General features: G+C 40.2%; 2 protein-coding genes across 2 annotated transcripts in view; one reads left to right on the forward strand and one right to left on the reverse strand.

Moving 5' to 3' along the window:
- LOC131973151 (microtubule-associated tumor suppressor 1 homolog) overlaps positions 1 to 8,075 on the reverse strand; it is an 82,141-nt gene extending 74,066 nt beyond the window's left edge. The window contains exon 1 of the mRNA XM_059335030.1: positions 7,951 to 8,075. The gene's annotated coding sequence lies outside the window, so the exon portion shown is untranslated. The remainder of the gene's footprint in view (positions 1 to 7,950) is intronic.
- A 5,550-nt stretch (positions 8,076 to 13,625) lies between these two features.
- On the forward strand, positions 13,626 to 20,590 carry chchd10 (coiled-coil-helix-coiled-coil-helix domain containing 10). Its single transcript, XM_059335214.1, has 4 exons — positions 13,626 to 13,893; positions 16,234 to 16,459; positions 17,879 to 18,020; positions 20,403 to 20,590. The coding sequence occupies exons 1-4, from the start codon at positions 13,853 to 13,855 to the stop codon at positions 20,420 to 20,422; spliced, it is 429 nt and encodes a 142-aa protein (XP_059191197.1). The 5' UTR covers positions 13,626 to 13,852; the 3' UTR covers positions 20,423 to 20,590.
- Positions 20,591 to 22,810: the final 2,220 nt, after the last annotated feature.

Genomic DNA, 22,810 nt, shown 5'->3' on the forward strand with positions numbered 1-22,810 from the left:
GTGACCCATCCCTAGAAAAAAACTTTTGCATGTAAGCGAGCTAACTGCTTACAGTAGTAACGTCAAATCTGGGTCTACATGTACAGTTATTTATTGATTTGACATTACACATAGTAACGTTGCTTGTTTTATGCATTTTTTAATAAGTCTTTTATATCTATGTTTATTTTCTTTTCATCACTGCCCTTTCTGCACATAAGGGTGCACATTATTAGCCTGGGTATACCCTGACTGCCTTGCGCGCTCGAATTTAATTTCGAACCTCCAGGCGGTCTGGAAACTAGGAAGCATTCTTAGCCCTGTTTTAGGGATCCAATCACAGAGCGGGGAGGGACGGCAAGATGATGACGCGTACTACTCGGCACTTGGAAGCTTGTAGTTTTCCGGATCCAACATGGCTGCTGCAGACGCGAAACTCTCTTTAGCTGTAGATGGTGTTTTAAATAGTTTAGAGCGAAAGTTGAAAGGCGAAAGGTCTCTCGGCAGCTCCGCTGAGATCACCGATCACTGAGATATGGTAGCGGGGCTATTAGCGCCGCTAGCGGCTAATAGCTAATAGCCGCTAGCGGCTAATAGCCCCGCGACCGCGGACAGTGGAGCCGCCGAGAGGCCCGCAGCAGCTTGTTTATTGCCCATAAAATCAGTGGATGTGTGTGGCTGAATGACATGAGGGGGAATAAAGCGTGAAAATAAATAATATTGCAGAAAGCAAGAACTGGAGGAGCAAAGCAGCAAACAACACTCTCTCACAGACACACACACAACAAACATCCATTTCTGTTGCTCTACTACATCATCTGGTATAACTGATCTGATTGGCTAAGAGCTACCTACAGACGCTTTTGATAGACATTCTAAGCGTCCAATAAACGGCTCTGGAGGATCGTAAACCACACCTCCTCTACGGAAAAATACATTGCTCGTTGCCAGACTAGACCTCATTTGAGAATAGTCTGGTGTTAGCCAGGCTAGCACATTATATGGTCGACAACCACATTACAGCCAATGTTTCAGTGAGGAACAAAGGTAAGATGCATTAGTTTGTCTATTGATGTAGAAGTCCCCCTTAGATTATAACCCCCAACTCTCTAAAAAACAAAACAATTTTTGAATATTTCAAGGAAGCAGATTGTTTATTGGTTTGTATTTGATTCGTGCTGTTTGAAAATGAACCAGGTCAGTGAATCTAAATGTTTTTGATTTTAAAAACATTGAATTTGTGTGGTCTCTATAACTGGTATTATGAATTATTCTTATGGCTCTCTTTTGCAGTATTGATTGAGATTGTAGTTTACATTTGTAAGTATTGCCCACAACCTCTGCACAGTATTGTTAATATGGTCAAATCAGTGAACAGTAGAGAATGTCGAGTGATTTGTGGTCCAGAATGTGTTTTGCCTTGCTCAGAACTGAAATGCTTCTTGAAAGTTTGCTTTTTACATGTTTTATATGAGACTTTCAGTTTATTTTATCATTGATTGTTACCCCAAGAAACTTGTTTCCATACACTCTTTCAACGTTTCCCCATCTACTTGTAACTGTGCGTGTGTATTCTTATAGTATTTGCCGAATAACATGAATTTGGATTTTCTCAAGTTTAATGATAATTTGTTTCTGTCAAACAACATTTTCAGTTTTCACATTTCAGTGGTGATCCTCCCCAGTAGTTTATGTAAATCCCTCCAGAACAAAAAATGCTAGTGTCATCTGCAAATGATACTAATTTTAATGATTTTGAAACTTTGCATGTGTCATTTATGTAAACTACAAATAGTTTTGGACCTAACACTGACCCCTGTGGGATGCCACAAGTAATGTCCAAGCATGACGATGAATGTTCCCCCAACTTCACTAATTGTTTTCTGTTACTTTAATAACTTCTCACCCAGTTCAATACTGACCCCCTGATCATGTACTGTTTATTGATGAATATGTTATGATTAATTGTGTCAAAAGCTTTTCTGAGATCTATGAATACTCCACTCTCACACGCCGAACGATGGATAGAACGCTAAGCGTGATGTGACGTAGTACTCTACATGACAACAACACACGCCATTTGTAGAAGCCGGCAAAGCGACTTAGCTACTTTGTTGCTAAATTCAGCGACTTTTCAGACCCCCTTAACGACTATTTTTCAAGAAAGTGACTGGAGACAAATCCAGCGATTCCTTCTTACTCTCCTTAACGAGCCGCTAACAAAGAAGTTAAGAAGAGCCGCCGTTATCGACAGTGAGCTACAGATAGCTGCAGTTAGCTCTGTAGCAGTACAGTGTGTATGTGCTGCTGCTACAGGAAGTGTTCACTTAGCGATCTCTGTTTGTTTACAACAAGCACCAGACACTCTGTGCACAGTTAGCCATGCTGCTTTCAGCTGCTGACCATACGTGACCTCCAGAGTCTCTAAATCCCTCTGGGGACTTTTGAGGGGGTGCGGCCTGAAACTTTCCCGGTGGCCACTTTCACCCCCTAGTCGAAACACAGTAATAAGCTGATCAAATCCAATATGAATCAAAATTTGGTTACTGTGTTGCCTATTTCGTACTTCAGATATTTTCAAAATAAAAAAAAAAGTAATTAAAAATATTTTAATGACTGTTTTCCTGTAATTTCAGAACGTTCATGATCAAGACAGGCACTGCCCCAACATGCTTGTGTCACTCGGCACTACGTCACACCATTCATTACTCCGATTGGTTTGGGGTTGGTTGAAGGTCTATGCATAGGCTAATCTGTCTTCACCCATACCCTTTGGAAATCAAAAATGAACCGAGTAGTTCGAGACTAATGTGCATTTGCAAATTAGTCTGCTGTCACAAGGCTTGTCTTGTTGACAGCAGTTTTTTGACAACAAGACATTTTTCTCCCAACGTCATGGGAAGGTCGTTTTTCTCTTGCTCTACTACTGTACTGAACAGGAAGAATATGCATCGATTATGGCATAAATTACCACTATGTCTACAGTCCTCCTTATAGATTATGGAGGCTGAACATTGTCTGGGTAAGTTATTTATAGTTGTTACATTACTTTATCAAATTGAAGTAGTGAGATACTCATGCAACCATGCCTTATGTAGCACTTTTAACCTTTTAACATTTCAGGTGTTTGTACAGACTCACTATTTCGCTCTTACTTTTAAATGTATCTTGTATCTTTCAGATTCATTACACAAGGTGATGCCAATTAGTTTACATATTCTACAATGACTACTTGATGCCAGAGCGACCAGCTGGATGAACAAGGACAAGCTTAATAGAAGAGGATATAGCAAATACAGCCAATGAACAAATGTAAAAACCTGCTTAGCCTTAAATGTAATAAGAAATGGACAGGAAGGAATATGTTATTGAGATGTCAGCACTGTTGACAAAATGGGGTTTCCATGACTACATGGGTAATACAGAGTTCTGGTTCCTGCCTTACTGCTCTGGATGTAAAGTGACAAATCTGTCCAAGCACACAGTCATCCCAGTTGTACTTTTAGCAATATTAACTGGGTATTTTAACAGAGCTTCAATAATAGCTTTAGAACATACCCACATTCCTGTTTATCATCTGTACCACTGCTCTCAAATGTACATTTAGTGCAGCACAACTAACAGAATTGATACACATTAAACTTTTACTATTATGTTACAACTGGTCCATTAACAACTATGCAATGACAAATGCAGTAATACCCAATCACACTACAGAATCATCCACATGACATGACCAGAGCTGCAGCATAACTCAAACACAACTACTCGAACAATAAATGAAGGCTACGTTTACATGATGACAGTCTGAACAGAAGATGCAAAAGTGGCGTCACGTCTTCACTTTTTATTCCGCGTTTAGACGAGCGTTTTCAGGAGGAAATCTGCTGCATACGGTGACGCTAAAGTGTGTGAATTGGATTGTATGCATGCCAGGCGGCATCACTTAAAGAGATAAGAGCATCTTTGGGCTTGTGGAAGTTTTCACGCCACGCATTTTCATCAGCTACTCCTTCCACAAAGTTTTCCACCATCCACCTGATCTCCCAGGTCTCGTCCAAAGCCGTCTGGCTCGCCTTCCACCAATCGGTGCATCCAAGATGTGATAGAGGTAATTCCAGATCCTTCTCTGTTCACTAATACTATCTGTACATATCCTGTACATTTGGTGGAAAGACTCCTGTAAGTTTATTAGAGCTGCCAGAGCAGCTTGAAGGTCCGACGCATGGAAATACGGCAGTGTAGATGGACACGCTACAGCGGAGCGGATTACAGTTTTACACTCTGGAGGGTGGTTTCACATTTTTGCATTTTTAAGCCCCAAAAACATCATCACCGTCTAAACGAAAGGCACTTTGATAAAATATTTTATCGTTTTTACCCGCAAGCGTCCTCATGTAAAAGGGGCCTGACGTATTTCCTCAAATAGTAGCCGGGGCTTCTATTATTAAAAAATCAGTTTGGGACCCGGCTAATAATAGGGGCAGGCTATCATTTGAAGGAGGCTTTTATGAAAAAAAGGAAATCAGAGCAGCTCTGACCGGCACTTTTTAGAGTGTTTTACACAGCGCATTGTAGCCAGTTACCTGGATGTCAGCCATATTGGAAGTACTCGGATGTAAACAAACAATGAACAGCACACTGAATGTTCATTTTAAGCAGGATTTAAAATGTCTAAACTACTAAAAAGCCCAGAAGAACGTGCGTAAATGGCTCGACTTTACAGAGAAGGACTGGAAAACCTAACAGTACATCTTAATAAAAGAAGTAAGTTTACAGAACTTTTATGACATAGAAAGTTTTAGTTACTCAAGTGATAAACTAAAATGAACTCAAAATTGAATTGCTGCCATAATGACTCAGTTATGTGGAGTTTGATCAACTATTGAGTTGTATTGAGTTGTTGTAACACAAGCTATTTAATTTAGTCAGACATAATTCATATACTTATAACTTACAGAATTGGAATGAGTTCATATAAATATTACAAATGAGTCTTAATAATGATTATGGTTTAAGTTCAATATAAAGAATGGAGTTAGTACTGTTAATTTATTAAATTAAGTATGTCTAACAATAAATACTTGAGTTATTAATACTCAATTTAAGCACTTTTTTCCACTAAAAGGATTTGAGTTATTAAACTTAAATGGTTCAAGGCAATCGGTTTCCTCAAACTATTTGAGTTGACTTAACTCATCAGGTTTTACAGTGTAGGACAGTGGGAGAAACATCCATATTTACCTACAGTACTAACTTGTGTGGCCAAACTTCTAAATACAGGTGTTGTGTGGAAATCTGTTACCCCGTCAAATGATGTTTCCTGAATGGTGTTCTCCGTAGCATCACCTCCACGGTTGGAGTTAGGATTTAAGTTTAAGGTTAGGCCTTGTAGAGATAACTGTTTGGGGTTAAGGTAAACTTGGGTTCATGTTAACAACTTAAAGGAGGACTGGTTGGGGTCAGGGGTCAGGTTGGTGCAGGTTAAGGTAAGGGGGACACATATCGACGGGGGAACAGACTTTGACATAACACCGGTAAGACACCCGGCTTATAAAAGAGGCCGGCTTTTATTTACTAAAAACTGTTTTTACACCCGGTTACTAAATGAGGCCGGTCATTAATAGGGGCCCGGCTTTAAATTGAGGAAATATGGTAAATTAATGACAGTCCAATTGTTCCCAATTTCCCAAAACAATAATCTGCCCATTATTTCAGATTTTGAAGAAAATCCAGACAGGCTTTACATTGATTTGATTTCAAACTAAATACAATGGAAGGAATGGGCAGGAGGCAGCAGGCTTGCCTTCCCTTTACAGAAATATTTGGCTGCTGCCACCACTGCATCACATTACAGCAACACACACCAGCACAGTGCAGGTACCACTTTACACACATCTCTGCAGTCACACTGATGTGGCATACAGACAGTTACAATGACACACACACACACACACACACACACACACACACACTGACAAGGTTGCTGACAAAGTAGTGCATGAAAGACAGCAGACAATGTTACACTGCATCACAAAAGACACCCCTGATGCAGAAAAAGTGGTTGCCATAGAAATAAACAAATTGCTTAGTCATTCTGAAAGAAGATAAATGTGACTGTGTATGACTTAATAACAATCTTGTGTCACCCTGCCATAAGAATTGTTCTTGCCTACAGTCACTGCAGATGAAGAAAGAAACAAGAAACACTAATATGATACACCCATGTCTATAAAGCGGGTAAAAGGCTGCAGACAGCAGTAGAACTGTTAAAATGTTGGAAGGAGAGGGACATTAGGAGGGAAATGAGAGAGTGTGAGTGAGAAATGATAAAATTTTGTGAGTCACTGCTGACAGAAAAAGAAGCAGAGTAATGATGGTGAAACCTGGTGAAAACAAGAGTTCCATGGAGAGTAACAGGATACTAGATGCAGAAGAGGAGCTTGTTGGCGAGCTGCCAGTCCAACCAGGACTAGACACGAGTTTATAATGTGCTGCATGGATCGAGGTGTTACATAACCAGCTCACTGTCCTTCTCCTGCTCTGACACCCTACGATCTTAACAGATCGATGCCTGGATACATGACAGTGTTGGAGGATTCATTTGGACTGTAGCCTTATTAGCAGTGATGTCCCACAGTGAATATACAAATGGGTAAACTAGGATGCCATTTGCTTCTACCCAGAATATAATGATTAGCAATCGAAACAAAATGTCACATTTGCGATAAAATAGAGTAGAAAACAGAGTTAAGATGTGTTTGAGTTTGAACTAGTCCAGTAATTGCACTGCAGAGGTGCCTGCAAGGAGGGAATGAAGTGTTTTCCATCACTGAAAAACAGGAGTGGAACATGTGACCAGTCCATATATGGTCAGAAATGTTCACAGTGTGATCTCTATGGGGATCTTATTCCATGAACCACAATTCCTGAGACCATGGATAACGGCCTGGAGAACAAAGTCAACTCCTATGCTCAAACCCTGTTTGCATTTGTTTTTCAAGACTCACATTGTTTTTTTAGAGGTGTGTAAAAAAATAAATTGACTTACAAATCTGGAGCTTTTCAAATTATCATAAACATCTCAATGTTTTAACACTGCTCCTACAAGGCCTCATTCTACCTCTGTGTGATCCTGTTTATACAGAGTTGGCCTCCGTTTGGATGACGGACGCCCCGGATGCTGGACGTCATCATTAGCTTGCTATGTCACCCTTTAATGGCAATAATCATCACTGGTTGTTGCAGTTAGCTTCACTGTGTAATAAGAGATGTTATTGTGACTGACACATAGATTAATCTTACTTTGCCTCATAACATTACTAAAGCTCACTGTGACGGCTATGTATTTAGGTCTCATATACAATAATGTGAAGAAACATTCTCATTTAAAAGTATTCCTATTAGTTAAGCTACTTTAGGCAATGATGTTGAGAACTTCAACATTAAAATGCAGTTCTCCATAAGTATTGTGGATTTGACCAAATTTTGTCCATTTAACGTAGCCAAGTCTGCATTAATAAACCTGCCACATGCAGTTAAACAGTTAGACAATGCTTCCACTGTACGGAGCTAGTTTGTGAAACAAATGTGCAGTCTGCTCAACAACGCATGTGGATACCATCAACCCACTATCTTCAAACACGACATTGGAAAGACAATAGGACTGCTTTGTAATTTGGTCACTGCACCTTGTATGCAGCTGTGTTTTATTTTGATAAATGTACAGGTATTTGTCCTGGACTTTACAGAAACAGGCAAAAGTTTAAATACTCAAAAAAAACATGACTTCCAAATTTAGTCAAAATTACAGCATTAGCATTTAACACAAGTTTAATAAGAATATACTATTTACTATAATAAGATAACACCTGCTCTCTCTCACACACACACACACACACACACACACATTAATGAAGTGGATCACATGCGTGCTGATCCCGTGTAGAACTGTTGACAGTCAGTACTTACTCTCCTGTCTCCTTCCTCTCAGGCTTCACTGCCGCAACAAAAAAGGAGAAACAAAACAAAAAACACGTCCAGCTAAAAAATCATCTGAAGCTGCATTTGAGATGCATTGCGTTAGCTGTCCACCTCCACACACACTTCTCGCTGCAGTGCACTCCACGTTTATGCGTCGTATCTTAACCCATCACTGCCGAGTGTAAACTGTGTGTGTGTGTGTGTGTGTGTGTGTGTGTGTGGTGAGGCGAGGTAACACTACGCAGGCTGTGACGGTGATCTAAAGTGGGAGGGAGGAGAGAGAGGGGAGGGGGACCCCTTTTGGTTCTTAAACTAAAGCATGAGCTCAGTGCTGCAACAAAAAAAAAAACACACACACACACACACACACACACACAGCTGGAAGAGATGTGGAAAGTCAAAACTTTCTGTTTTTGCAAAGTGAGGACATTTTGTCCTCACTTCTTTAAAGGCTTTTTTGGCAGTTCAGACTTTGTTTTAGGGTTAAGGTTACAATTAGGTTTTTGTGACTCGTGACATTTGAGGCTTCGTACATCACAACGAAGCACCTCAAGTGAGGTGAATGATTTGAATCTTTGGCGTTGCTTCATTCGTTAAAAGGAGACGCAAAATGATCGGTGTCCCCCCTGCTTCATAGTGTTACAAGAGATCTGCAATGCATAATTCCCTCATGTACACAAGCACTTCATTTTCACACTGTAGCACAAGCACAATATTCACTTTTTTCAAATTGTGGCACAAGGAAGTCCACCCAACTGTGAATAATGTTATGTGAGATGCTTGCACTCATTTAGCTCTCAAAGTGCACAAAATAGATGCATTTTACTTAAAAATGTAAAAATTTTCCCCGGACCCCCCTAGATGGTTTGGTTCGATACTTTTAATTGTCAGAACCATATCATTAATTACTTTGATCTGGATCTCCTTTTAACTTAATGCTAATATTTCATCAAACATGATGTATCAGAGCTTTTTGCTGCTGGTGGGGCCCCATGTTGTGCAGAATGTGCCCTTTTAATTTTTTCTTCTAACAGTCTGAGTCCCACCCTGCTAGAACCCTGGAGTCTGTGAGCCAGTTAAAGTGCCTTGTTTTGGATGATATGTAGTCTTTGTAGCTGGTTGTCAGAGATGGTGATCCAAGCGGGGATAGAGTATTCAAAGAGTGGTCTGATGTATGCCAGGTAAACTTTGATGATTGTTGAGGGTGAGGCGCCATGTTTTCCACAGAGGGCTTTGAGGTGGTTGAGTCTATTTTTTGCTTTTTGTTCCAGGTTATTGATGTGTTTGGTCTAGGTCATGTTATTTTGAAGTAATCCCAAGGAATGTTGCTTCTTTGCTGATATAGATTTTGTGATTGTTGAGTGACAGGTTGATATTGGGCTGCAGGTGTGGGTTGGTTCTTAGTGAAAAGGATGCATTGTGTCTTGACAGGGTTGAGTTTGATTCGCCACATGTTGGTCCCATTAGACTGTATATAAATAATGGGCGTAGTCACCGTGACGTCACCTATTGGTTTGTGGCCCATTGGAAGCATCGAGTTCAGCGTTACACTCGTCACCATCTTGTTTCCGATACGGGGAGCAGACCATATCTGGACTGTGGAGGAGGAGAGGGATCTGATCACTGACTACAGCCTCTCTACACCTCAACCTGACTGAGAGAAGCTGCTGCTAATTCATGTTAGCATGAACTGGGATGTTAGTTTTGTTTAGCAAAAAAAAAAAAAAAATGTTCGTTACTGACCTCAGAAAACTGAGCAGCGACTCCTTGGAGTGTCTGTTAGTCCAACCAAACGCTGAACAAGACATTTTTACTGAACAAAACGTTCAAATAAACTGTCATTAAGTGAAAATACAGTGAAAGGGTCAAAGTTATGAGACCAAATCGGTAAACATCCTCTTTTCTATCTATATAACTTTATTGACACGGAGATTGCCGTAGTGATGGCAGTGCGACACCGAAGCTTTGATACGTGCTTCGAACCCTGAACTACAATTCCATAGAACCACTGCTTTGAAGCAGCAACTGCTTTGTTGCCTGAATGAATCACCTGACTGGTTCGCGGTCCAATCAGGGGATTCACTGGCGCTGCCTCGTGTCGATTCTGACAGGTGACAGGTTGAGACAGTTTTGAATTTGAGCGCCAAAACACTTAAGCGATCTAAAAAATGTACAATTTGTGGGTTGTCGTCGGTTGTAGTAGGTGCGTTATTGCTGTTGAGTTGTTGGTATTGCGTTTGTATTGGATCATTATAGAGCCAGCGAGGAAGAGAGGTGGTTCTGACATGTGGGAAAACTTCAATCTGATCGCTCCTGATAAGGTAGGTGGTCTGTTTCATAACGTAGGAATAGTAAAGTTACATTATATTACACAGTAACTTTCAGTACCGTAGTATAGCTACTATATATGGTCTATCTCAAGTCTATATAAACTAATATTACAGTAATATTATGTATATAAATAGTGTAGCTATTGGGCTATAGCTTTTATAGACTTTAGACTTTACTGTATTTTTATTTTATTCTTATCAGGGCCTCGGGGCAATCGCACCGAGCACTGGTCCCATACAGCAATAGCTGTAGGGACCAGTGCTCGGGGCGAAGCAACATTGAAGAGTTGCAGGACAAATTATATATCAAAACATGCGGTTTGATCGGGATCGGTGTGCTATTACTTTTCTCTACAGAATACGAATTTTTCGCGACGTAAGTCACGAAAAACTGCCCAAAATTTTGCATTGAAATGAATGAGACGGCCGAAAAAAAATTAGCAAAAAAGAACAATAATTGGAGATTTTTAAACGTCTACTCCTCCGGCATAATTTCACCTAGAGACTCCATTTAAACTTTAAACAGTAGACACAAGTCTTGTGTATCGGTGTATTAATCCACGTTTCAATCCCTGTTCAATGACCATGATCATTTTTGGAGAAATTCTGAGATTATAATGGGTGTGTATTGCACGGAATGTTCGTGTCACAGTGTGTGACATCATCGCCAGAGTGTAGAGGGAGAGAAGAAATTGTCAAAAAATAAATTTTAAAACTGCACTCCAGGCCGCAAATTTCACTCTACAGAGATAATTTATACATTATTTATAATTTGTCTTCTCACTCACAATCCTCTGGTAAAGCTGTCAGAGTTATAGTTTGGGCGTACGACGCACAGATGCGCCACGAACACCACCAACAGCCTCATTGGCTCCCATATTAAAAACGCAGGAAGATTTCGGAAAAAAGTTTTTTTAGATCGCTCTAACAAAGCTATTTTTTAATTTTTCTTAAAAAAAATCATATGTAGACATTCAGGAACAACTCAGGACGCTCAAAGTGAAGTCGGATCAATGATAGGTATTATGGTTTTGTCAAAAATGCTTTCTGTTCGAGGCCAGAAATTCCACCTGTCAATGTTCCGGGACATTAGCAGGTGCAGTTAATTCTGTTGATTGCTTTGATCTGATTGCCTTTGATCTTTGATGTGATTACAGTTACAGATACACACACACACATGCGCGTAAGCACGCACACTCCTCACACATGCATACACATGCTTCAAACACACGCGCACACACACACACACACACACACGCACACGCACACACACACACACATTTTGAGGTTAAAGGGCATAGTTTGAAATCTCTGAAGAATCTCATCATAGTGTACACACACCGTCAGTAGCCCCCGTGGCCCTTTCAAAATTTCCCCAGAGGAAAGTTTGTAGTTCTTATTATTACTTTTACAAATTGCCTTCTCAACAGGTCCGGTGCTTGGTGTGTTCAACTGAGCTGAAGTATCATGGGAATACTTCCTCCATGATTAGGCACTTCACTGCCAAGCATGGAGCTGCTGGTAACCAGGGGAACACAAATCAAGGTAGGCTTTATATATTATATTATTATTATCATTATTGTTATCATTATTGTTAGCGAGACACATTTTCTTTCGATCATTTTCTTTTTCATTTTCTTCATTATTTCTTTGTCTTAGTGGACCGGAAGCGAGAGCTAGATGAAGCTCTGGTGAACATGGTGGTGAAAGACTCGCAGCCTTTTTCCATTGTGTATGTCTGTGGCTTCAAGGAGTTTGTGGCATTGCTTAATCCCACATACAGTCTTCCATCCAGACAGGCTCTGAAGAACATGGTGGTCCAGAGATATGAGGAGGAGAAGACCAAGGCCAAAAGAGAAGCTCCGAGAAATGCAGGAGCAGATGAATAGACCAGTGAAGAAGCTTATTCAGGAGGTGGACACACGCTGGAACAGCACCTTCCTCATGCTTCAACACCTCTTCGAAGAGAGACAGTCAGTGGGGGCAGCTCTTGCAACGCTGAGAACGGACGTGAGACCTCTGTCCTCTGAGGACTACGAAACAGCTGCTGCATGCCTGCAATTGCTGGCCCCCTTTTACCAGGCAACATTGGAATTGTCAGAAGAGAAGAGGGTTTCAGGGTCAAAGGTTATTCCAATGACCAAAATGTTAATGTTGTACTTGTATGACACGATGGGATAAATTAGCCACAACACGGCTAAATTACTGGGACAGAACTTGGTGTCACTGATGCTAAACAAGTTTGACACTACGGAGAACCAAACAGCGCTGACACTTTCAACACTTCTGGATCCTTGATTCAAAAGGATAGGATTCTACAATCAAGTACAGGCACAGGCATCAGTGAAACGACTGACAGCACAATGCTCACACATGATAAGATGCACACCACCTGACACACCTGCAGAAGAACAGCCCTCCACATCAGCTCAACCAGCACCAGCAAATGCTGAAAATCCATCATCCACTAGTAATGTTATAGTTAATTTATAAAAGGCAGGATAAATAAGTACAAGTAAAAAAGTATACACATTGAAACCTTTCAGTACTGATGATTACTGTCTTGTTTGTCTTTCAGATATAAACCTTTGGGAAACTTTGGACAGAGATGCTTCTGAAGCAAGGAGGGCAAGGAATGCCACAGCGGATGCTACAGTGGAGGTGCAGCGGCACATGACTTATCCACCGCTGGAAAGATCAGAAGACCCACTTCCTTACTGGCGGAAACATCAGAATGTATACCCCCAGCTGTTTAAACTGGCAAAACAGTTTTTATGCACACCAGCATCATCTGTTCCATGTGAGCAGGTATTTTCCAAATGTGGAGAAATAGTGACCAAGAAAAGAAACCGGCTCAGTCCAAAAACTGTTAAAAAAATAATGTACCTCAATAAAAATCTTTGAGTGTTCCCCATCCCACATAATCACCACCTGCCATAGTTACACAAGCACACCCAACATATGCCATATTTTCCAGCACTCATCTTCAATAACACAATACACACATTCATGAATCTTTATTAAATAGAACATAATATTCAGAGTGTGTATGCAATAATTTTCAAAGCAAAGATACTTTAAATCCAAGGGTGATGAAAGTAGAAATGCTTCAGGACAAGGTCTTTTCTACAAAAGTAGTTTCTCCAACACTGCGCCAGCAGAGGTCGCTGTAATTGAAGCTTCAAGTAATGAACCCATTTTAGAAACAATTGGCTCAAGTGGTTCAGTGCTTCATAAAAGATTAATTTGCCCATCCCTAGATTGCCGCCTGGTTGGTCCAGGTTTCTATTTCCGTTATGCATGTGGGGGCGCTAAGCCCCTTAACGCTGCTTTGTAGTCCGCCATTTAAAAAAGAAGAAGAAAAAGGAGACTCTCGCGATATCTGTGTAAGTAGCCGGCAGCGACCCGATACACAAGGTCAATACCCATGTGTCTGAGCTGCTGCCGTCACTGACTGTGACCAGAGCAGAGCAGTCCGTTACAGAAGAACTTTCTAGAAGCAGCGACCGAGCTGTCCGCTCCTCCGGTTAGTCAGTAAACAGCTTAGTGAAGTCTCAGAGATGGCGAGAGGAAGCCGCAGCCGCCCCTCAGCTCCAGCCAGGTAAATACTTTACAATATCTCAGTCTGTGGTGGATATTGTAGCTGTGTAATGGTCCGTATTGACATAACAGCGCAGATACTTAAAGTATAATTCAGCACTATAACCTACTCCGGTGTTGCGTCATAAGTCAATGAGACCACGTAAAGTCTGAAGTAAAGTTAGCTTCTTGCAAGGTCACTGCGTTAAAGACAAGCTAAGTAAAGATAGTTTTTTTTTAAAAGCAAGGTTTTAAATATGTGTTTTTCTTAAGTTGTGGCAGTGCACAAACATGTGCTTGTTCAGAGAACATCATGAATAAAGGTAAAACTTCAAACTAATGTGTTTTGGTGTCTTTCTGCTGTCTCTGTACTAATGTTAGAGAGAAAACTGACTCTATATCCATTTAGTTTGAAGACCATCATACCTGCTTGGCTCTTCCTCCACTTCTAAAGCAGTTTAACTCGAGGTTTGCTGCAGTTAGGTAACACCATCTGCATAGTTGATCCAGTAGAACATTCAGTCATGTATCCTATCATCAGTGCTTGCCATGTCAATTTTGTGGTAATTTTTTTTCTAGGAATTTATCAACATCAACTCCTTCTGACTTCTCAAATGTGTACATCCTATTGCAATCATAATATTTGATATAATTAGGGCTGTCAATAGGTTAAAAAATATTTTGCGCATAAAGTCTAAACCTTTAGCTGTTTAATAGCATTATAAACAGATGCAGGTTAAAAAAGAACCCTATAGTGCCAGGTAGTATTAATTTAAGACAATATTTCACAGTTCCATGGTAAAATGCACGACAAAAAGTGTCCATGGGAACATGACCTGAACAGGAGCTTTTTACTTACAGGTTTTGTTATTCGCCAACAACATTCCTGTAGTAGGTTGTGGCAGAGGATGTTTCACATTAGAGGTTTCTTAAGGATGTCAACCTTCTGTGCTAGTTAAATTCAGCTTTGCAAATGGTGCATATCAATTTGGTTATAACAGTAGTTCCATCAGACAACTTTTTAAATTGGAACTTTCTACCTAAAAGCCCCTCACCATTCCTCTCCATCTTCAGCTAACTCTTCTTCTTAATTTGAGGTTTACCAGCATCCAAAATGTTGCATTGCTGCCATCTTCAGGACTAGCACATTAGTGCACTATATTCTCTAAAACTGCTAACACTCAACTCTCAGTCTGGCCAATGCAAGTTTAGACTTTTACTGTAGCAATTTGTAGGCGTGAATGTGACTTTTGACCTTATTTTTAACATCTTATAGACCAGGAGTAGGCAACCTGAGGCTCTGGAGCCACATGTGGCTCTTCAGGCTGTCTGCAGTGGCTCCATGTGGCTGTGACAAAAAAAATTATGCCAAATGAAATTTATTTTCTATTCTCTTTACATTTTAATTTTCCTGGATTGTTGGTGTAGGCCCAAAGCAATTTGTATCCCTGAATTATAAAAATGTGTTGCTTATATAAGGCATTACATTTTATGTTATTTTTACATTTAGTCAACTAAAATGTGACCATAGAGTAATAAAGTCTGAGGCTCGGCATCTTAACCTCTGAATTTTGCCAACATCAAGCCTAGTTTTGAGTTTTCCTTCAATTCCAAATCCCCTTAGATATTTTTGGTGTCCAGCCTCTCATTTGCACCTTGGTCCTGGCTGCATTCTGACAAAATCATACTAATAAATGCTCATTATTGTTTATTGTTAATTGTTAAAAGGATCCCCATTAGCTGTCACTGAAATGAGACAAGCTAGTCTTCACTTAAAAATCACTTAATGATAATGTAAAAACAATGAAACATTGTAGAAATCATTGAAAATCATCAGAAATTATTCAAATAAGTTATTAAATTCACAATTATAACATTCATTATTACATTCATACAGTCCATTCCCTACTCACAAATTTAAATAGTTCATTCTAAAACGGTACTTGAAAGATATTTTGCTGTTCAGCTTATTTATATTCAGAACATTATGACCTAGTAGTATTATGGTTAGGTTCATTTAGACTTAGTAGGCTGTTTCATCTTCTTAGTAAGGCTCAAAATAAGGTATGCAGCTCCATTATGATGTTTTTCTCTTATTTTGGCCAACAATGGCTCTTTAGTTAGTAGAGGTTGCTATAGACCCAACAAAGGGGCAGACATTGTTATCTACATGTGAAGCTGAGATAGATGTAGATATAAGATAAATGTTGTAGTACATGGTATGAAGGTGTAATTCCTACTTGCATTTCATAATCTTCATATCTGTTCCAGCTGAATGGAAAGGAAGGTTGTGTTTTACGACAGATATCCCACTGAGCCTCACTAATGCACAAATAATTGAATGTTTTTCCTCTGTTTGTAGCCCGGCTGTATCCAGCGCTCCGGCCCACACTCATCCTCCTCCCAGCGCCCTGGCCTCGGCTCCAGCTCCTTCCCAGGGTCCGGGCCTCATGGCCCAGATGGCTACCACTGCGGCTGGGGTGGCAGTAGGCTCAGCTGTGGGCCATGTTGTTGGCAGCGCCCTCACAGGAGCATTTAGTGGCAGCAGCAGCAGCAGCAGCTCAGAGCCAGCCAAGCCTACACTCCAGGTAAGAGCTGCTCCTGGAGATTGTCTGTATACTTTAAATAATGTTCAAAAACGATAATGGACATTAGATTTAAGTTTATTCTCATGGGTATTAATATCATTGTACAATAATAATAGAGACCAACCCCTGAAGGAATCATTGTATTATAACCATAGACTGTATATAAATAATGGGCGTAGTCACCGTGACGTCACCTATTGGTTTGTGGCCCGTTGGAAGCATCGAGTTCAGTGTTCTTGTGTCGCTATCTTGTTTCCGATATGGGGAGCAGACCATATCTGGACTGTGGAGGAGCGAGAGGGATCTGATCACTGACTACAGCCTCTCTACACCTCAACCTGACTGAGAGAAGCTGCTGCTAATTCATGTTAGCATTAACTTGAGCATTAACTGGGATGTTAGTTTTAGCTAGCAAAAGACAAAATGTATGTTACTGACCTCAGAAAACTGAGCAGCGACTCCTTGGAGTGTCTATTAGTCCAACCAAACGCTGAACAAGACATTTTTACTGAACAAAACGTTCAAATTGTCATTTAACGTTAAATGGCATTAAGTGAAAATACAGTGAAAGGGTCAAAGTTATGAGACCAAACCGCTAAACATCCTTTTTTATATATATATAACGTTATATATAACTTTATAGACACGTTGCCATGGATACGCATTGTTCTGCTTCTTTCCTGATGACGGCTCGCCTTGTTAGTGACCTGTCAATCAAAGGTAGCCACGCCCCAAATCATAAGATTCTTTATCTTCTATTTTCTTCTAAATGGGGCCATTATTAGAACTATTAACATCAAATTGTCTTGAAGAAGATTTTTTTACTAGTGATTGAGACCATAGTGTTGTCCTGAAAAAAAATTCTGAGGTAATAAATCAAGTGAGAAGTTTTCTCATTTTGTACTGAAATGAATGGACAGATTTTTTTTGCAGCCAAACTTAGTGCCCCCTGCTGGAATTTTCGGTAGAATGCAGCTTAAGACACTTCCTGGTTTGCCTCCATGCTCAGACCAGGAGGTTGCCGCCTGGCCAGGACATGGGTCTATTGAGTTGGCGTGGTTTTCTCTTGCTGCTATATTAGTGGTCTGGGTAAGTTCTAGCGCGGCCACCAGGGAGCCGAGGTCAGACTGCTGCTGGAGAATGACTGATAAGGCATTCAAAGGAGGCCAGCTCATCGTTAATCTCAGAGGTGATCATACTTGCAGTAAGAGATGGCAGAAGATGCTCAGATTAATGGCTATACCAATGGATCCCTGACCGAGAGAGGGCTGACAGCTGACAAACTGAATGTACTATCGACTATTGAGGCTGACCTCAATCACTAAACCCATATCTGACTTTCTAGCAGCTCTGTACTTGTGATATATGAGAATATAAGTGAAATATGTGATGTTTCTTCCTTTGTTTGTATGATTCCAGGAGCCCCCCAGACCTGCTCCAGCCCAGCCAGGCCCCTGTCACTTTGAGGTCAAACAGTTCCTGGACTGTGCCACCAACCAGACTGACCTGAGTTTATGTGAGGGCTTCAATGAGGCGCTTAAACAGTGCAAGTACTCCCACGGTGAGTTTATGGTTAATAATGGCTACTGCACTGCTCAAAGAAAGGACATCTCGTGAACAAATACAGTGAGGGGAATAAGTATTTGATCCCCTGCCGATTTTGTGATTTTTGCTAAATTTTCCCACTGACAAATAAATGAATGGTCCGTAATTTTAATGGTAGGTTTATTTTAACAGTGAGTGACAGAATATTAAAAAATATCCAGAAAATCACATGATATGAAAGTTATGGAATTATTTCCATTTGAGTGAGTGAAATAAGTATGTGATCCCCTAACAAACATGGTGGAGAAAGCCTTGTTGGCAGCACAGAGGTCAGGTCAGACGTTTCTTGTAGTTGGTCACCAGGTTTGTTCACATCTCAGGAGGGATTCTGGTGATTCTGGTCCACTCCTCTTTTCCCTCAAAACCTGAAGGACTTGGAGAGGACCTGCAGTCACTTGGCAACTCAAAGCTTCAACTCCTTACACAGACTTTCTATGGGATTAAGGTCCGGACACTGGCCGGGCCACTCCATGACCTTATGCTCTTCCTTGAGCTGCTCCTTTGTTGCCTTGGCTGATGTTTTGGGTCATTGTCGAGCTAGAAGACGACCCGTTCTCAGTGTCCTGGCTGAGGGCAGGAGGTAACATGGCCCCGTCCATCTTCCCCTCACTGTGATGAAGTGGTCCTGTCCCCTTAGCAGAGGAACAGTCCAAAGCAGAATGTTTCCACCTCCATGCTTGACGCTGGGGATGGTCTTCTAGGCAGCATTTCTAGAGAGAGAGAGAGAGAGAGAGAGCTGGTTTTTGGTTTCATCTGACCACATGACGTTCTCCCCAGCCTTCTCTGAATCATCTGGTGTTCACTGGTGAGTTTCAGGCCACGTTTATACATAACAGGGTATTTGGAGAAACAAATATTTTCCCCCCTCCATTTTCAAAAAAGTTGTCATTTCCATCAACCCACATAAATACGCCGTCGAGCGCCATTCTAACTATGCCAAACCTATGGGCGGCAGTGTAGGGAGAAGGATAAAGCCATGCAAGCCAATCAGAATCCTCAGAATCAACAACGAATAACACAAGCAACTTCCTGTTCCTTTCAAAACAACTAGATAGAATGAGCGTGAGAACCTAAAACCCTGTTTCTCCCAGTTGACACGACAACACATTTGCCCGGCGTTTTTAGAAATAATCGTTTTCCGTGATAAAAACAGGGTTTATGTGTAAATGAGAGGCCAGACCGCATAGAAATATCTGCGTTTTCCCTTTGTGTAAACGGGGCCTGAGACAGCCTGTACATGGGCCTTGTTGAGCAGGAAACCATGCAGGACTGCAGGATTTCAGTCCATTCCAGCATAGTGTGTTACCAATGGTTTTCTTTGTGACTGTGCTTCCAGCTGCCTTGAGATCATTAACAAGCTCCACCTGTGTAGTTGTGGCTGATCCCTGACCTTCCTCATGATCACTGATACCCACAAGGCCAGATCGGGCGTGGCGTCCCAGGCCGAGGATGATTGCTGGTTATTTTGTGTTTCTTTTAGTTTGAATAATTGCCTTCTCACCAAGCTACCTGCTGATGGTCTTGTAGCTCATTCTTTGTGCAGGTTGACAATAATGTCCCTGACGTCCTGAGAGCTCTATGGTCTGTCCCATGGTGGAGAGGTTGGAATCTGATTGAATGATTCTGTGGACAGGTGTCTTTTATACAGGTAACTAATTGAGAATAGGAGTCCTTTCTTAACCCATTGAAGCCTGGAAAGTGGATACGTCGTTTTGTAGTATTTGTATAAGCTCTCAAATACCTTTTTGAATTTCATTTCTATCTGCTACAGAGGCTGAAAAATCTATTATTTAGTAGAAGAGTTGACACTTTTTTTTCCAGAATTTTCCAGAATTTCCAGAAAATTAGAGGCTTATTTTAAAATCGCCCAGCGATTTTTCAGGCCTCAATGGGTTAATGTGAGAGAATTAAGTTGTGTACCTCATGGGCCCATAACCGCTCTGTGGGAGACAGAATTCTTGCTGGTTGGTAGCGGATCAAATACTTATTTCACTCACTGTATAATCCACCTAGTCTGTCCCCTAGCATGGCTTAACATTATGTGGACCTTTCAAAAATTGTTATATTAACATTGTGTGTGTGTGTGTGTGTGTGTGTGTGTGTGTGTGTGACACACACACACACACACACACACACATGTGTTGACTGCATGTAACAGACAAACTACATTTGGTTTTCCTTACATATCACATAATAATGAAATATTATAGTTGTATAATTTTTGATTAGGCAACTTCTCATAAGGAACCACAGCTACTCCAGGCACAAAAGTGTAAAACAACAATATGATTTTAGTTTGTATCATGTTGACTTCTTTTTTTTCTCTGCTTTTTTATAGGAGTGACATCACTGGTTTGAAGGACAGGTGTCAGCTGTAATTATGGACATATTTTAATTATTGAAACATTCTGTAGACATGACCACATAAAACAAATGTGAACACTAAGCATGCTGGCTTGTTGATGATGATGATGTTTGTATGTACAGTGATAAAACCTTTTAATAAATGGCTGCTATCTACTTGAACATCTTGTCAGCGTCTTGTCTTTATTTATGTCATGTCATGTTTTGAAATTGTGCTTTACTGTAATATTTATTCTAATTGATTATTTGCACACACAAAAAGTATTTGTTTAAATTACCAGTCACTGAGAGGTATGAGGAAGAAAGAAGACAAATGAGTGAAGGATTCAGAAAAGAAAAAGTACAATATGATTTAATAGATATTTTACAAAAGAATTCAAATAAGTGCAGTTAATTATCATTTTTTGTAACCTTAACCCTTAAAACAAAGTCTGAAATCTCAAAAAAGCCTTTAAAGAAGTGAGGACCAGCCGAAATGTCCTCACTTTGCAAAAATGTCCTCACTCTGTTGGTTAAAAAACGTGTTCCTGTCCTCACTATGTAGGAAGTACAAGAACACACACACTCAAAACAGGGCAGCATGCCTCACTCTGCAGTGCTCTTTTCGAGAAAGTGTTAAGATTATGCACAAGAGACTCACATGGATGCTGGTGGAGGAGAGACTGGCTTATAGTCTGATAATGTTCTTGAGAAAGACTTATATCTCACATAAACCTGTTTCTTTATTCTTACAACTTCAGCCAACATATGTGAAACATAGTTATAGTACTAGGCAGGCCTCAGGAAACAACTTCACCTTGCCTTTACCTAGAACCAATGCACTCAAAAGGTCAGTTATGTATCGAGCTGTAGCCAGGGCCGGTTCTAGCCCATTGGCTGCCCTAGGCGATATTGAGATTTTGCGCCCCCCCCCCCCCCCCCCCCCGAACCACATCCATTCCATGTATTCATTCTGATATAGGTACACTATGTTATATGTATTATGCTGTACACTAATATTTGATACATGAACTACAAGCAAGGTAATGGTCTCAGAACATTTTTATTTTTAGAAACTTTGGAACTTTACCAACAACAACTGAATTGAAAATACGAATAAATAAGTGACGACACCCATGCACGTATCATATTTTATATAATATAATATTACATTTTCATTCGAAATATGGGTTGGGGCATGTTCATTTAATTCAATGAGGGTTTTATTGCCCATGCTTTTTAAAAAATGTTTCGTTAATCAATGTTGTTAAAACAAAGATGTATGCTTAAGGGCGCCCCCTTGTGGCGCCCCCTGCCAATTTGGCGCCCTAGGCAGCCGCCTTGGTGGCCTGTAGGAATAACCGGCCCTGGCTGTAGCTCACTGGAGCGTCGAGTTTTAAACGGAAACAGAGAAGCAGTGTTTCGTCATAATATTATGTTGCCATAGCCTTCTATGAAATTAGGAAATCATGTTAAGTTGAACTCAAGCATGTTAATACATCTGCACTGAACATCATGGTACATTTTATGCTTACCTCGTATACTCTTCTATAATCATGTAACTCTTTTATAATCATGTCTTGTACTACTTAATGCATATTATAATCATGATATAATCATGATTCATCATAGGATGAATGACTTCATGTTATTCTCTGTGTAAATACTGTAGTGATGTAATTGTGTAATAATTGTTTGATTTAATGTGGACCCCAGGAAAAATAGTCTTCATCTCTATGAAGACTAATGGGGATCCAAAGGATACAATATATCTCTAAATAAAAAATAATAAACGTGGTAACAACGTGTCTTGAGTAGTCAAATTAATAATAAAATGATCAATTTAAAACGATGAATGACGGAACAATTCTTACCTATTTTTTCTTCAAACAATATCGCATTGTACACAAAAGGAACCCAAAAAGTGTACATTGTGTAGTTAAATAAAAGCAATAAATGCCTGTGTATATAAAAAAAAAGACCATTCTGACTGTACTGCACTTTCAAAAAAAGTAATTGTGCACAAAGATGAGAAATATCATTGTCGTACAAAAATAACTGTTAATGTTGATAAGTCTCATTGTTTCAATCAGTGTATTTGTATCTTCCAAATATACTTAAATTAGATTTTTAAATAAGGTAAAATAAAGGTTTTGAATGCTTGAATATCATCTTTGCAGTTTTTAAATATGCCCCTCTGATAAAACACTGGCCCCTCCTTGGCCCCCACAGTAAAACTGGTCTAGAACCGCCACTGTGCAGAAGGCAGGTATAAGAGGAGGAAAATCTCAAAAATATAATAGAAGATGGGAAATCTAGGGAAGGGAGGAAAATCCTTCTGAGGTTTGTTAGAAAAATTACATGAGGAAACCCTGAAAATTGAATAATCTGACCTCAACACCA

This window comes from Centropristis striata, chromosome 1 (assembly GCF_030273125.1).
Source record: "Centropristis striata isolate RG_2023a ecotype Rhode Island chromosome 1, C.striata_1.0, whole genome shotgun sequence".
NCBI lineage: Eukaryota > Metazoa > Chordata > Actinopteri > Perciformes > Serranidae > Centropristis > Centropristis striata.